Genomic DNA, 17,196 nt, shown 5'->3' on the forward strand with positions numbered 1-17,196 from the left:
CTGCACTGCCCCAGTGGTATCGGATGGTGATAGGATCTGAGTCCTCCCTCCAACTCCCTTCACCCAGAGGCCGTCCGTCCGTCCCCGAGGGCTCCCCTTCCTCCCTCCTGCATGGCAGAGTCTTCGTAACCCCGAGAAGGCTGGGCCCACGATCCCTGGGGGGCTGCAGCCCCAGTCTTCTCGTGATCACTTAGGCCAGGGGCTCGTGTGTCCCCACCCTGGGTAGGGTTGCCAGGAGTCTGGTTTTTCGACTGGAACGCTCAAAGTACTCAGTTGAGCATCACCGTTCTGTCGACCTAAGTTCTCAGCATGGACCAAGCCGGATCATAAACGACTCGGCCAGTCACATCTGGGCGTCTCTTTCCGTGCCAGATGTCATGGGCTGCAGGGGGAACTCACTGGGGGACATTCGCCAGCCTGGGCTGTGCAGGAAACCAGACCGGCTCACCGCAGGGGGAAGGGATAGCTCAGTGGTTTGAGCATTGGCCTGCTAAACCCAGGGTTGTGAGTTCAATCCTTGAGGCGGGTCATTTAGGGTTGTGGGGATTGGTCCCCCTTTGAGCAGGGGGTTAGACTAGATGACCTCCTGAGGTCCCTTCCAACCCTGATAGTCTATGACGGTTCCTTGGCCTTCAGTTCTATGCCAGGGAATCTCTTACCTTCAGCCCCCTGTGTATCAGTGAACAGAACAGAGATGGGGCTTCTTCCTTTCTTCTCCCAGCCTGAGCTCCTCTTCCCTATATATATATATATATATATATACACGCAGCAGGCCCTGTATCATATAGAAAGTGGAATCACTTTCTTATGACGATTTCCGATAACACAGCAGTTAGCGATATCTCATAAAGGGGGCTGGAAGCACGGGAAACCAGGTGATTATTCTTTCCCAAGAGATCTGCCCAGATTTAACCCTTCACTAACCCACCCTCTCTGTGTTTCTGAGGCCTCACTAAGGCCAGCCAGTTGATGCAGGTGAACGTCAGTCAGATGTCACAGAGTGAAGCCAAGCAGCTGGACTGGGTTCTTAAAGCTGATTTCATTTCATAGAGTCTAAGGCCAGAAGGGAGTGGTAAGATAGTCCAGTCTGACTTCCTGTATATCCCACGCCAAATAACCTCCCCTTGTGAGGTCTGCACGCAGCCCATATCGGGGTGTGTGTGTGTAAATGAGCCACATCCTTTAGAAAGAGGTGTCTTGATTAAAGAATGGAGAATCCACCCTGTCCCTATCTCCTGGGAGCCAGGACTCCTGGGTTCCATCCCCAGCTTGGGAGGGGAGGGGGGGTCTAGTGGTCAGAGCGCAGGGTGGGGAGGGGCTGGGAGTCAGGACTCCTGGGTTCACTGACCAAGGTGGGGAGTGATTCCGCACAGTGCTGGGGTGAGGGGCACCCCACACAACTTTGGGGTGGGCATGACAGACGGCTGGGGCTGTTCTGGGCCAAAGTGGGCACAATCCAAATGTTTATCAGAGAGGGGAATTATCCATCCAACAGTTCCCTAGGGCAGGGGTGGGAGCTCTGACCCTGGCACTTGTTAGCTCGAGATTTCATGGCAAGAATTTGCAGCGTGTCTCCAGGCCCCTGGGGCTATATGCCTAATGTCAAGGGACATTGGTAGGGTGACCAGAGAGCAAGAGAGAAAAATCAGACTTTTTTTGCGGGGGGGAAGGGGATAGTTGTGTATATAAGACAAAGACCCTAATATCGGGACGTCTGGTAACCCTCATTGTTGGCCCCTTGTTGACCTGAATTTGATGGGTTAGTTGTTATGGCTCACCACTGATCACATCCGACCAGAAGATTGATAGGTTCTTATCCAATTCAGACTACACAGTTCAAGAACTCAGAGACTTCTAGATCGGGAGAGGATTCTCGGGGTGCTCGGCAAGAACACGTACACTGAGGACAATATCAAATTGATAAAACCTTTATTGCCATTAACATAAAAATAAGGAATGCGATGAAACTTACAACTGCAAAACAGTAAAAGAATTCCAAAACTCCTGGTGGTAACATTCCTATTATAAGTACCTTAACCTAACATACTCACACCCTTCCTCGAGAGCCCGTAATAGGAGGTGAAGGCCCAGCCTCACTCCTGCCAGGCCCGATTACGAGATGGTGCTGGCTTCCCCGATGGTTAGCAATGTTGAGTAGTTATACTACACTGCACAAGCTGAGCTGATAGCGTGATCGAAGATAGAATAGATAGATCGATGAAAAGCACTGCGAGAAACCGAAGCTTCCGGAGTTAGAAAAGCAAGAATTTAAAAGAGATGAAGAGTTTAAGAGCTCAGAATATAGGACATAGCAGACCCTAAGAGCTAAAGAAAGCAGCTGCCGAGTGCTCTCTTACAAGGTATTTTGTAGGATCCTGACCTAGGTAATTCAGGCCCAACCTCCTGTACCCAAATCTTAGTTCCGGACCCCACGGAATTTATGGGGACCCTTCTCCTATAGGCTAGTGGATTATGACACTTACTTTCTATATATTAATAAGGATTATCTCACTCCAAAAACTGCCAGCCTAGGCTCTCTTGGTGACCTCCAAGTGGTGGTGTACCCTGCAGTTACCAACCGGTTGTAGATGCCGGCTAAACCTGTGATGTGATGTGGGTAGTTCCTCCCCTTGGTTCCCCAACGTTCAAGGACCATTCTTATCTGTGCCAAAGGTTGCCAGCTTTTATGCTGACATATTTACAACTAATTCTACTTTTTGCTATATAGCAGATTTTACAGGCCAGTCGGCTTCTTGCATTTTAGCAAAACTATTATTAGGAAACACAGGCCTCAACACATCCTAAATTCCAAGGAATTAATACTCATAAAATATAAGAATAACATGGATTAATTTCAGAAAAAGAAACCGATCAATCGATACGGCTGGCTGGATTAGTAGGATATAATAACTAGCAAAATAATCCTATGGGCTACGCCCTCACTGAAATGTGAGGGGGGGAGGGGTTGGTCGGCCCTCTCCCAGTACCCAAAGAAAGGGGAAGGGCTGAAGAGGAGTCATTATCCTGAGACTGACAGGCCCCAGGGCCAATGGGGAGAGGCCAGCGCTCCAGGTCGGCCTGATTGACAGGGCAACAGGCCAATGTGGGAGTCAGGAGCCCAGGGCCTGTCCTCCACGTGAGCTGGGGCTGGCTGAGGCAGGGCAGAGCTAAGAGGAGAGCAGCAGCCCGAGCGGTCCAGTCCAGCAGCTGTCTCAGAGCACGCCGACCGCCCCCACAATATGGCCGGAGGAGGAAGCCTCATGTTGTCCAGCAGCCTAGTGGTTAGAGCGCTCGTCCTGGCTGTGGGAGAGGCTGGCGTGGTGCTTTCCTCTGCCTGGGCCACGGCCTGACCCCCAGGCTGTAGGTCCTTCCATGGGGTGGGTCTCGCTCAATCTCTACTTTTCCAGCTCTTCCACTTGGGATAAACTATTTAAATAGTCGCAGATTCCCAGGCCAGACGGGACCCACCGGGGCCATCACATCCGACCTCCTGTGTCACAGGCCAGGGAATGTCCCCCACAGGATTTCCAGAGCAGATCTCTCAGCAAAAGCACCCAGGCCTGCCTTGAAAACGGCCACTGACGGAGAACCCAGCAGGAGCCTTCGGAAACTGTTCCAACAGTTAATTCCCCTCCCTGTTAAACATGTACATCTTATTTCCAGTCTGAGTTTGTCCCGTTTCAGCTTCCGGCCATGGGATCGCGTCAGACCTTCCTCTGCTGGGTCGAAGAGCCCGTTAGTAAGTATTCGTTCACCTTCTCTGTGTTCAGCTCAGTGGATCGAGCTGTTGGAGTCTGTCGCTGTGACACAGGTTTTCTAGTTCTTTCCTCATTCTCGTGGCTCTTCCGCAATCGACCAACCTCCCCCTTGAACCGTGGGCCCCAGCACTGGACATTGGATCCCAGCAGCGTCGTCCCAGGGCCAAAGCCAGAGGGAAAATCCCCTCCCTGCTCCTACGGGAGATTCTCTCACAAGTGAGAGAAGGACTGGACCTGGAGGTTGGGAGACTCTAGCTTTTGCTCCAATGAATGTTTGAGTTAGACAGTGTGGGACAGCGTCAGTAGGAGGCAGAAATAGCGTCTGGGGTAAAAGGGGTTTTCTGCCAGTATAACTGCCCCTATGGGCTTTAGCCAGCACAGTGATGTCCCAGGAGATCACGCGCCCCAACCCGCAGAGCTGTGCCAGCAAAAGTTTCTGGTGTTGACCCAGCCTTACTCTTGTGCATTCAATGACAGACGAGATTCTAGAGAACAAGGCTGCAGATTCAGCGAGGTGCCACTACCAGTCCACGGCCGCCTGGCTGAATCTGAGCCGGGAGTTCATATGTGTTTATAACTAATCCCCAGCTTTTCCATCACACTGTTCAGCAGTCGATCTCCAACCACTCTCTCTCTTTAGACTCCTGGCGATCCTAAGACCTGGATTCCGGCTGGAAGCCCCCTACCCAGCTCTACGACTTCCAGGAGCAAAGCCGGCCTGGAATGCAACCAAGGTCGAAACGCTCTTCTCCGCTCAGTTATTCTATAACTAAATTCCCCCAGTCGGGTGCGACGTTGTGCTCCTGAGACCCAGTTTGACGCAACCCCCTGGTATGGGGCAGATAAGAAAATCTGTCCCCAATGAATATTTACACAATTTAACGAGAAGGAATTTAGCAACCTGTTCTGGGAATGGGAGGGGAGCTGTCGTAATGGAGCCAACTCCATGGCCAACCTTAGTTTCGTTCTGACAGTCTCACCCGACCCCCATTTGGTGTCAATTGGCCCTTGCTCCAATGGAATCAATGGAGCCAGATCCCCAGCTGCTGTGAATTTACCGGTTCCTCTATCATTTACAGCACCTCAGGATCTGGATAAACGCCTCTGATATGCAAACGTTGCACCTCTACCCTTATGACTAAGCTGAGTATCACCTCTTATCTCTGTTGCACAAACAGTATGGGACAAGTTCAATAAAACAATAGCTGATGGATTGAGAAAGGGTCGATCTGAACTGTACTGAAAGAGGGAGTGCCCAGGTATGAGGGTCGTGCAATTTATTATGTTTCAGTAAATCATTCACTGTTACTCCCAGTTTCTAGATTAATCAGATTGTGTCCTTGGACTATATAGAGAGGAAGGGGCTGTGCTAGACAGGTTAGTGCATCTCTTCGATACTACAGAGAACTTGGAGGTGAACGGAACTGTTGTGCGGCTGAAGGTAAGAGTTTTTAATGCTGTGTGAAATTATTGCTTGTAATCACTGATGATCTGCTGAAAGCGCGTAAAGGCTGGAGATATATTTCAAATGCAAGCTCCAGGGATAATGCGGCTCAGTTTGTGCAAAGGAAAAGAAGCCCCACTCATGGAATGGTGTGTGAACCAAATAGGGAGATTTTCAAAGGCAAAACCAGCAGCGAGGGGGCCAGCGTCTGCTGAAACTCCATGGGAGTCAGGCCTCAGACTCCCTCCGGCTGCTTTGAACATCCCAGGTTTAGGGAGCAGAGAGGAACCAGTCGAAATACTTGATTTGGACTTTCAAAAAGCCTTCAGCAAGCTCCCTCGCCGTAGGGCAGTAAGGAATCGAAGCAGTCCTGGGGCGGGAGGCAATGGACTGTCATGGAGCAGAACCTGGACAATAGCCAGAGAACAGGAGTTTGCAGCGTTGTTGTAGCCGTGTGGGTCCCAGGATATCAGAGAGACAAGGTGGGTGAGGGAATAGCTTTTATTGGACCAGCTTCTGCTGGGGAGAGACACAAGCTCTCGAGCTCCGCTGACCCGCAGAAGAGCTCTGTGTCGCTCGGAAGCTCGTCTCTTCCCCCACCTTGTGTCTCTAGATAACAGAGCTGGAATTCATGGGAATTTTGTGTGATGGCAAAAGCTTAAAAGTGGAGGCCTCCAAGCTCTATCCTAGACCCAGTGTTCAAGTTACTCAAATGATCTGCAAGGAGGGTGAGCGAGGAGGTGGTGAAATCTGCAGAGGAGGCAACTTACTGAGGTTAGTCGGGAACTTCAGCGAGATCTAACGGAGCTGGGTCGATGGGCAACACGATGGCAGATGAAGTTGTTTTGATCAATGCAAAGTAACCATATGGGGTGGGAGGGGTGGGGGGGTTTGAAGCCTCCTAGACCTGACAAGTTCTAACTGAACTGGGCTGATCCAGGAAAGGGACCTGAGCGTCCCCGTAGGAAGATCAATGGACACCTCAGCTCACTGAGCAGCTGCAGAAGAGAGAAGCGAAGAAGCCGTTGGGCTGCCCAAGGGGGTGGAGATAATGTAGAAAACACTGTAGTGCCCCTCTGCAGATCAGCAGGATGCTCTGACCCTGGTGCCCCACAGGCAGCGCCGGTCGCCCCATGTCAGAAGGGACAGTGCAGACTTGGATCAATTACGGATGAGGGAGTGAAAACTGGGCCCGATCCCCAGCTGGTGTTAATCGGTCGTAGCTCCATTGGAGTCAATGGGGCTAGATCCCAGCTGGGGTTAATTGGCCATAGCTCCATTGGAGTCAGTGGGACCAGACCCCAGCCGGCGTATAACAGTGTAACTGTTGAAATCAATGGCCCCATTCGCTTGCTGGGGCCTTTTGAAGAACAGCTAGCCAAAAACTCAAAAGGTAATAACAAAATGTTTTTTAAGTACATTAGAAGCAGGAAGCCTGCTAAACAACCAGTGGGGCCAAAACCTGAGCCGGCTTTTGTAGGTGACAAATCTGAGGAACTGTCACAGATTGAAGTGTCACTAGAGGAGGTTTTGGAATTAATTGATAAACTTAACAGTAACAAGTGACCGGGACCAGATGGCATTCACCCAAGCGTTCTGAAAGAACTCAAATGTGAAGTTGCAGAACTATTAACTATGGTTTGTAACCTGTTCTTTAAATCGGCTTCTGTACCTAATGACTGGAAGTTAGCTAATGTAACGCCAATATTTAAAAAGGGCTCTAGAGGTGATCCCGGCAATTACAGACCAGTAAGTCTAACGTCGGTACTGAGCAAATTAGTTGAAACAATAGTAAAGAATAAAATTGTCAGACACATAGAAGAACATAAAGTGCTGGGCAAAAGTCAACATGGTTTCTGTAAAGGGAAATCATGTCTTACTAATCTATTAGAATTCTTTGAAGGGGTCAACAAACATGTGAACAAGGGGGATCCAGTGGACATAGTGTACTTAGATTTCCAGAAAGCCTTTGACAAGGTCCCTCACCAAAGGCTCTTAAGTAAATTAAGCTGTCATGGGATAAAAGGGAAGGTCCTTTCATGGATTGAGAACTGGTTAAAAGACAGGGAACAAAGGGTAGGAATTAATGGTAAATTCTCAGAATGGAGGGGGTAACTAGTGCTGTTCCCCAAGGGTCTGTCCTAGGACCGATCCTATTCAACTTATTCATAAATGATCTGGAGAAAGGGGTAAAAAGTGGGGTGGCAAAGTTTGCAGATGATACTAAACTGCTCAAGATAGTTAAGACCAAAGCAGACTGTGAAGAACTTCAAAAAGATCTCACAAAACTAAGTGATTGGGCAAGAAAATGGCAAATGAAATTTAATGTGGATAAATGTAAAGTAATGCACATTGGAAAAAATAATCCCAACTATACATACAATATGATGGGGGCTAATTTAGCTACAACAAATCAGGAAAAAGATCTTGGAGTCATCGTGGATAGTTCTCTGAAAATGTCCAAGCAGTGTGCAGAGGCGGTCAAAAAAGCAAACAGGATGTTAGGAGTCATTAAAAAGGGGATAGAGAATAAGACAGAGAATATATTACTGCCCTTATATAAATCGATGGTACGCCCTCATCTCGAATACTGCGTACAGATGTGGTCTCCTCATCTCAAAAAAGATATACTGGCACTAGAAAAGGTTCAGAGAAGGGCAACTAAAATGATTAGGGGTTTGGAACGGGTCCCATATGAGGAGAGATTAAAGAGGCTAGGACTTTTCAGCTTGGAAAAGAGGAGACTAAGGGGGGATATGATAGAGGTATATAAAATCATGAGTGATGTGGAGAAAGTAGATAAGGAAAAGTTATTTACTTATTCCCATAATACAAGAACTAGGGGTCACCAAATGAAATTAATAGGCAGCAGGTTTAAAACAAATCAAAGGAAGTTCTTCTTCACGCAGCACACAGTCAACCTGTGGAACTCCTTGCCTGAGGAGGTTGTGAAGGCTAGGACTATAACAGCGTTTAAAAGAGAACTGGATATATTCATGGTGGCTAAGTCCATTAATGGCTATTAGCCAGGATGGGTAAGGAATGGTGTCCCTAGCCTCTGTTTGTCAGAGGGTGGAGATGGATGGCAGGAGAGAGATCACTTGATCATTACCTGTAAGGTTCAGTCCCTCTGGGGCACCTGGCATTGGCCACTGTTGGCAGACAGGATACTGGGCTAGATGGACCTTTGGTCTGACCCAGTACGGCCGTTTTTATGTTCTTATGGCCATCTGTCAATACGTACACAGGCTATACACTGACTTGCTGTTTAATTGTTTCCTTCTACACTGAAGTTATTTGGTGTAACAAGACGTGATGCAGAGGCAGGTCATGTCCCTGTGACTGTCACTGGCTCAATTTTCCATGATTCCGTTTGGAACAATGACTATTACAAGGATTGCCCTACGGAGCGCCTGTCTACGGATGTCCCGGAGCCCCCACTCTGCTACTGCTGGGCATGTCTGGGGCATGGGGGAGCTGGGAGAAATTCTCTAACCAAAACTTTTCTCCACTGAAAAATGCAGGTTTGGGGCGACTGAAACATTTTACAAATTTGTGTCAATTTCGCTGCATTGCTTCAGCCGGAAAAAGTTCTAGAAAAACAAATCCTAAAAAAAGGAAACGTGTCTGGACATTTCCAGAATTAAATGTTTTGATTTTTTTCAACTCAAAGTGTCTTTTAATTTCAAAATTGATGGCAATTTTTATTTTAAAACTAATTTAAAAATATTTTGAGATACTTGAAAAAGAAGCAAAACCATTTTTTGTTCAGCTTTTTAGTTAGATGAGTATTTTGGGCCAACCAAAAAAGATCACCTCCCCTGATCTTTGACAACTGCCAGTGAACCAAAAAATCGATTATTTGTGCAGCTCTGTTCCCTGGTGCTTTACTCCCTGATTCTTGGCTGGAATTCCCTTTCCCTTCTCATTTCGGTCTTGTCTCTCTCCTCCTCCCCCCGACAGAGGTCGCTGTGTCAGCCGTGAGAAGCTCCGTTCAGCTCCGAGCCCAGCCCCGTGCGCCTCCCAGCACCAGGATGGTTTCCTTCATCCTCTGCCTTCTCCCTGCTCTCCTAGCTACAACGAGTGCACAAGGTGAGTCATCCGCTGCTGTGGCCATTGAAACCCGCCTGGACTTGGACCCTTTATACCCCACGGATCCCCAGTCAGGGGAACATCCAGCATGTGCAGGGAGGGGGATTAGCTCTGTGTGGGGTACAGGGCCCTGTCTACACTACGGATACTGTAGTGACTTACCCACAGCGCTGTAGCTGGGCCGGCAGAGCCCCGTATTGAAAACGCCGCCTGTCCCAATGGACGGGGGTTTCCATCCCTCTAGGAACTCCCCTCCCCGAGTGACGGTAGCCGAGTTGAGGGAAGCATTCACCCATCAACCTGCATCTCCTCCAGGGGTTACACTGGCCTCACTGCAGTGCTCAAAGTGTGAATTCCCCAAGCGCTGCAGCTATAACAACCTAACTGTTGAGTGTGGACCAGGCCTGAGGGACACCGTTACTGGACACTGCCCTGAATTCTCATTCCCATGCAGGCCCCTCTGCACTGCTTTGGCAGCATAAAGGGGACTCAATATAGAAATAAATGACACTGCTTGGGGACTGAGTGTAACCTGGAATCAGGCCTACCATTTCCGGTAGCAGAGGGCTCTCCAACCGAGCAAACAAAGGCAGAATGAGATCCAATGGCTGGGAGTTGAATTGAGACCAGTCAAAGGTGGCATTAACCCTGGCAGCAGCTTCTCAAAGAGGGGTGGGGGGTGGATTCTCCATCACTTGGAGTCTTTACACGGAGATTGGACGTCCTTCTGAAGGATTGGCTCTAGCTCAACCATCAGATATGGGCTGCATGGAGGAAGTGCTGGGCAAGGTTCTCTGGCTTGGGCTATGCAGGAGCCCAGATTAGATCAGCATCAAAGCCTGAAAATCTACACCTCTCTAAAAGAAAAGTTGTGAAGCTGCTGCACTTACACAGCTTGTGTGCAGGGCGCTGTACATAAGGACTGAAGTGCAGAGATTCTCCACTTACAGGTCCCCAAGAGGTCTGTGCGTGTCCATGTGCTGTGGTTAACATGACTGTATAAATGGTAATTTGGGGAACAACAGTTTTTTGCCTGGCAATTTCCATCCTTCACATCCCCCACAGATTGCAAACAACTGGGCTGATCCAGAGGGATGTGGGCAAAGTTGGCTTTAACTTAAGCTGAGAGCCACATAACCGGCTGTAAACCTGGGGGCCAGTCCATCAGAGAGCCTTCCCAATGGGGAGCAATCCCCACGTGGCTATGGGCAAGACAGCTGGCTTCTGCACCCCAAACCTTTCTGTCAGACCCCTCTGCTAACCCCTCAGCTTGTTTGGAGCAGAGGGGGAAGACTGGGGCTGAAGGATGTGCCAGAGGTGACACTGTTACACCACAGTAAAAAGGAAATACTTGTTCTTCTTTCTCCAGCACAAACCGTGACATGCCAAAAGTGCTCCGGCTCCGCAGAATCCTGCCAGTCTCCAGCACCGACCTGCTCAGTAGACACGGCTAAAGGCGGCTGCTTTACGATGGCAGAAGAAAATACATTGCGTAGGTGACATTGCCGTCAACCCAGGCACATTGTACCTCACAGTCTGTCACCATCCTCACCTCATTGCTAAGGCCAACCCCAACACAATCCATCGACAAAGCACATTCACCCGGCACAGAACACTCAGTCTGGGCTCGACGCTTGATTTATTCAGGCAACGTTAAGTGTTGCGACTGGAAGACTCGGCGGTTTGAAATCCTGGCCCCATGGAGCCAGTTGTAAATCTCCCATTGACTTCAGTGGGGTCAGGATCTCACCCCTTGGGCTTTAGTTACTGATTTTTATTCACGAAGTTTTCATCCTCACAATGGACGGCTGCGCTGCAACAAGCGAAGCTGCTTTGGGTGGAAATGCCCGTTCTGAATCGTGTTAAAAGAAAGGAGATTGGCGCTGAGATCCTTTTACACTGTCCACTTGCTCCCAATGTCCTGTCTGAAGCTTTTAGTCACCTGCCCCGCCTTACAAAATTTTTCACCTTGCTTGGGATGCAAATTCAAGATAGTTTCTGCCCGTTTGACTTAAAGAGATTCCAAACCCTCTCCACGTTCAACTCCCTGAGGTCCTCACGCCACCGGATTTCGCTAGTTCCCTTCTCAACGTTTGCCCTTTTGAAATTGAAAACCTGAGTTACAGACCTGGTTTTGTTCATCCTTTCTTTGAAATAAAGAGATTTAATGTTTCCTTTCATTTACCCTGTAAGAAGGATGCATAGCACAGCATCAGCTTTAACGTGATCTATCTATCTCTCTATCTATCCCCATCCACCCCATCTATCTATCTATCTATCCCCATCCACCCCCTCTATCTATCTATCTATCCATCTATCTATCTATCTATCTATCTATCCCCATACACCCCATCTCTCTCTCTCTCTCTGACCACACTCAGGAAATTTTCCCAGCACAGTCACAAATGGGTTTATTAAAACTTCCCCCCACTCAGGGTTTGGCTTCACTGCAGTTAATGTGGACTGTGACCCGGGGTTTAGCTCTAACCCCCACACCTCCCCCTACTATCCACCCACAAAACCCTTTAACCCTAGTGGATACGAGCTGTGAGCTCAGGCCGGCTGTACAGTTCAAGGTGTAGCTTAGACCCGGGTTCCACTTTAACTTTGCAGTGGGGACGCAGCTGTAAACTAGGTTATTTCATACAGTTGCCGATAGTCCTCCAGTACCTTCCCATAATTCCTTTGGGGCCGTGATTTCCTGCCCTACTGCCCACTCCCTTCTGCTGCACTGAAATCACTTGCCGGTTTATACAGCCCTTGGTGATGTTTTAAACCCCACATTCCCTGCAGCCGGCTCCGGCTCTACCCGGCTCTCAGCAGAGACCCCGTCACAGAGACTCACAGCAGAGAACGGCCCAGCTCAGGGCAGTGCTAGGAGCCCTGGGACATGCCCCCAAAGGCCTAGCGCTGCCCCGGGGTTAGTGCAGCACCGGCCTGGCGGTGTCCGGGTGGATCTAACCCCCGGGAGGCGTCGCAGTGCGGACGCTCACCCCAGGGCGTGGCTAACCCGGGTTCACTCGGCAGTGCAGACACTGCCACCGGGCCACAGGGACCGTTGTGATCCTCTCGTCTGACCCCGGCTCAGCACAGGCCAGAGACCTGCCCCAGATCATCCCTAGGGCAGAGCTGGGAGAGACGCATCCCGTCTGGCTTTACACATTGTCCCTGATGGAGAATCCACCACGGCCCCTGGGAGATTGTCCCAGTGGTTAATGACCCTCCCTGTGAAAAACGTTCCCCTTATTCCCAGTCTGAGTCTGTCCGGCTCCAGGTCCCAGCCACTGGATGGCGTCCGACCGTCCGCCGGCCGACTGAGGAGCCCGTCAGTAAATGTTTGTTCCCCGGGTAGGTTCTGGCAGACGGGGATCACGTCACCCCTGAGCCGTCTCTGTGTTCAGCTCCATGGATCGAGCTCCTGGCGTCTCTCGCGCTAAGGCAGGTTTAATAACCCTTTAATCGTCCCCACGGCTCTTCTCTGACCCCTCCCCAATTGTGCAACCTCTTTCTGGAATGGTGGGACAGAGGGTCCCAGCAGTATCGCCCCAGGGCCAGACATGGAGTTAAAACAATAACCACCCTGCTGCTCCTCGAGGTTCCCCTCCCGGCCTCTCAGTTCTGTTCTCTGTTTTTTTAGTTACAACAGGTGGGACAAAGGCCACGGGCTTCTCCAGAGACTGTATGAATGACTTCAGTGGTGTCATAAAAGACCCCGTCACTGTCACTCTTGGGAATGGCAAGTATCTGCGGATCAACATCAAACAATGCAGCACAGATAACTGTAACTCGGCTGTACTGGCAGGTACGTTGTGGGTCTGTTTTTACTGTCCCTGTTTCATGGCTTGTTCACCCAAACACTTAGATGGCCCTCAGGTGGAGTGTGAATCCAGCTCTCCGTGTGCCCCCTGCCGAAGCACGTGACCGTTCGGGTGCTTTGGGAGGGGACTAGCTCAAAGCACATTAACGAATGGTTCACGCACGTCAGCAGGGTGCACGTGGCCAGCTAGGCCGTGGCAGGCTGGTGCAGGGTCGATTCACAACCTGGCGGATCCTTACACCCCGGCCCCCCCTTGCTACAGTCGAATGGTTCATGTGGACAAGCCCTTGGCACAACTGTATTTGTTCCCATTTCTCCCCTTTACTGCCCCCAACGTCCATTCACTCGAATGTCATTTCTGTCGCCATTGAAATGCCTGTCGCTGGCGGGTCTCCAAACCAGGGGGTGGAACAGTCGGGCCCATGTGAAATCAGACGGGTGAGGGCTGCACGTGAGAGAGGGGACAGCAGCCAGGATGGTCTCAAATCTAAACCTCCCTGAACCTATCAGGCTCCACCTTCAAACTCGCTGGGGGATTTGTCCCCGCCCTTCCCGTGGGAAGCTGCTCCAAGACCTCCCTCGTCTGATGGCTGGAAACCTGGTTCAGAGCCCCAGGGCTGTTCATTGCCGGCCAGTTTTTCCCTGTGGGTCCTTGTGCGAAAAATTCAAAACCGCCTGTTTGGCCATTTCCCAAAACAATGTGATTTCTTGTCGCTTTCAGCATTTGAAGCAGTGAGTGATCACAACTGTGACATAGTCGGTGTCACAGAGCCGTGGGGGGAGAACACACACAGCTGGGATATCGGCACCCAGGGGCACAGCTTGCTCCGGGTGGACGGGCAGGGATAGCAGGAGGAGGGGTTGCCTTGGATAGCAAAGGTGACTGCACCTGATCTGAGGCTGAGACGGGAATAGTAGATGGACCTGTGGAAAATCTCCGGGTAGGGATAAAAGGGGGAAAACCAAGGGGGGCGTCATGGTAGGGTCGGCTCCAGACCAGCTAACCAGGAAGAAGAGGTGGATGAGGCTTTTTTTAAACAACTCACAAAATTATCCAAAGCCCAGGACGTGGTAGTGATGGGGGATTTCAACCACCCAGAGATCAGTTGGGAAAATAACACAGCCGGGCACAGATCATCCAGCAAGTTCTTGGAATGCATTAGAGATAATTTTTTATGGCAACCTCCCCCACCTTGCCAAGGATTCAGTGCCTCTCCCCCAAGCCCCTCTTCCCCCATCCCCGCCCCCACACATGCCAGGTCTGTGTATATGCTGCCTTCATCCCCATTCCCCCTCCCCCACCATCCTCCTTTCTGTCTGGGAGATCGATCATTGCGGGTGTCACCGTGTTACACCCCCGGGGACGCTGGGCAGAGTGGAGATGGGGGTGTCAGTGGGGCCATCGACCCGATGTTTGGCCTGCAGACAATCACAGAGGTGGCTGGGTGTGTGTGTGTGTGTTTCTGATTTCTCCCAAAGACAGCAGGGTTCTGGCCCTGGGAGCCTAGAAAATGCCTGGAAATTCTGGAACTGATCAGCTCAGCTGCGGGGTTCAAAGGTTGGCGTGTGACAGACAGACGGAGCAATGCCACTGGGCTGGGGGTGGAGCCTTTGCGTGCTCGGGCAATGCAGGGCAGTGGGCACACCCCGCTGTTTGAACTAGGTTTAACCCACCCAATAACCTGTGTCTCTCTCGGTTCCCAGTGCCCACGGTGGACTCTACCGCAAAAGAGGTGCAGTGCCCAACCTGCTTTGCTCTGAACGGCGATCCCTGCAACACCCAAACCATCCCTTGTACAGGGAATGAGGACTATTGCGTCGATTTCGCTGGGACCCTAACGAAAGGTAAGTTCTGGCAGCTGGCCGCAGTGCGGGAGCTGCCCCGGGAATCTCATGGCTCAAGAACTCCCCAGAGAGCTGGTGAAACCTAGGGCCAGTCTACACTAGAAGCGCTACAGCGGCACCATTGTAATGCATCCGGTGAAGATGCTTTTTGCCTAATAAAACCACCCCCGTGAGCAGCAGTAGGTACGTCAGTGGGAAACGCTCCTCTGCCCCCGGCGCTTAGGTTGGTGTCACTTATGCTGCTCGGGGGTGGAGGAGGGGGCTTTTTCACATCCCTGTGTGATATCACTTATAATGTAATGTAGACAAGCCCCTAGAGCCTACCAGACCTCCAGGCTGTGCTGAGTCCTTGGGCAGATGGGGGCCCAGATCAGCCGGAGGGAAGGAGAGAGGAAATGCGACGTTTTCTCTTACAGACTAGCTCCCCCTCCTTCAGTGATGACAGTGCACTCTCTTGCATTGGGAAGGGTTGTTATGTCGATGATGCAGAGCTGGGGATAGAACCCAGGAGTCCTGGCTCCCAGCCCCACTGCTCTAACCACTAGACCCCACCTCCTTTATGTTTAAGGTGGAGCTAAGCTATTGCTCAGTGCGGAAGCTCCTGTTCTCAGTGTGTGGCCAGGACTCCCAGCGCTTTGGGGTGTTTATACAATAACTGAACCGAGCGGTTGGGGCTGCCGGGGACGGTGAGAGCCGGGCGTGTTCCCCGGGGGAGCCGCGCGCTGGGGAAGGAGCCGCCCCTGGCGATCAGCTGGTTCCAAACTCCAGCTTCAGTGTCTTGTGGAGCTGCAGAAAGGGACGCGGGGGAGACGAGAGGGGACCAGACGCCCGCCCTGCCGTGGCCGGTTACAGCGAGAGCAGGGAGAGCACCGGGCGGGTGGGAATGGGAGGCAGAGGTGGGAACTGCTGGATGGTGGTGTCACAAAGTGTGGGGGAGACAAGGCCCTGCACCCCCGGCTTCCTGCGATTCACCATGACTCTCAGCCAGCCAGTAAAGCAGAAGGTTTATTTAGACGACAGGAACACAGTCCAAGACCGGTCTTGCAGGCACAGACAACAGGACCCCCCTCAGTTAGGTCCATCTTGGGGTCCCAGGGCGCCCCAGCCCCCTTGGGAGGTCAGAGCCCGTCTGCCTCCCAGCCATATCACCAGCCAGCTCCAAAACCAAAACTCCCTCCAGCCGTCTCACTCAGCCTCCCCCCCGGCTCCTCCCCCAGCCTTTGTCCAGTTTCCCAGGCAGAGGTGTCACTTGGCCTCCAACCCCCTTCCTGGGTTCTCATGTTACATATTAAGGTATCCTCCCTCAAGGCCAATCTCCCATCCCCCAGCGCAGACCATCCTAGCCACACTCCCCTCTCAGCATTCAAAGCCCACAGTGAGAACAGAGAAGGAACCAGAGCTGACCCCGCCTAATAACAGGTTGATTTTTTCCACCAGGTTCAGAGATATCATCAACATTTGCTGCAAAAGGCTGCGGTTCTGCGTCCACAAAAGAGATTAAAGCTGGAACCTCCCTGGTTTCTGCAGTCTACACGTACACGTTCACAAAGGCGACCTCCAAACCTGCAGAGAAGATAACCCCCACCACCAAACCACCCACCACCACCACCACCACCAAAACAACCACCACCACCACCAAAACAACCCCTGCCACCACCAGTGGGGCCAGCCCGGCTCTGGGGAAATTCTCCTTTGCCCTCTACCTGCCTGGCCTGACTGGGCTGCTGCTGGTGAAGCTGCTCTCCTGACCCCGCCCGGCACGGGCCACGCAGCACCTGATTCCTGCGCGTTGCAGCCCCGAGCTATGAATCCTACGTTAATTCTATTGATTGCTCACGAAGTCCCAGTGATCACTGGGAGGTCTGACAGGTTCTGGTCCCTAGATCCGTCCCAGTGTTATTAAAATTGCTGTTCAGTTGGGGACCCCGATGGGGCCCGTCGCAGCCCTCGTACTGGAGGAACCGTCTGTGTTTCTAATCCTTTATCAGCACATTTAGCAGAGTCCCAAATGCTCCAGCCCAACCTGGGGGACAGCGATACCGCAGAATGTCCATCTTCCCATCCCCACACACCGCCCCTTGCGGAACAACCGGAAACGTTAGCCAGTGTCTTCCTTCTCACCATCATCTTCCTCATCATCACCCAGGGCCATCATCTGGGCACCCCCAAACGCTACATCTCGCTTGCCTCCTGCCCACATGCTGGGGTACAACTTTTATAATATGTTAAACTGTTGCCAC

The 17,196-nt window shown here is 51.3% G+C and overlaps 1 protein-coding gene across 1 annotated transcript in view; it reads left to right on the forward strand.

The window, feature by feature from the left end:
• Nucleotides 1-16,865, forward strand: part of LOC112103300 (phospholipase A2 inhibitor and Ly6/PLAUR domain-containing protein-like) — an 83,157-nt gene extending 66,292 nt beyond the window's left edge. Inside the window, exons 2-7 of the mRNA XM_026659654.1 lie at nt 9,166-9,294; nt 10,664-10,786; nt 12,941-13,096; nt 14,816-14,956; nt 16,394-16,531; nt 16,607-16,865. Coding sequence (XP_026515439.1) covers nt 9,237-9,294; nt 10,664-10,786; nt 12,941-13,096; nt 14,816-14,956; nt 16,394-16,531; nt 16,607-16,704 — 714 coding nt within the window. The 5' untranslated portion in view covers nt 9,166-9,236 and the 3' untranslated portion in view covers nt 16,705-16,865. The remainder of the gene's footprint in view (nt 1-9,165; nt 9,295-10,663; nt 10,787-12,940; nt 13,097-14,815; nt 14,957-16,393; nt 16,532-16,606) is intronic.
• Nucleotides 16,866-17,196: the final 331 nt, after the last annotated feature.

The sequence above is a fragment of the Terrapene carolina genome, unplaced genomic scaffold (genome assembly GCF_002925995.2).
Source record: "Terrapene carolina triunguis isolate 2854851 unplaced genomic scaffold, T_m_triunguis-2.0 Scaffold647, whole genome shotgun sequence".
In the NCBI taxonomy this organism is placed as follows: domain Eukaryota; kingdom Metazoa; phylum Chordata; order Testudines; family Emydidae; genus Terrapene; species Terrapene triunguis.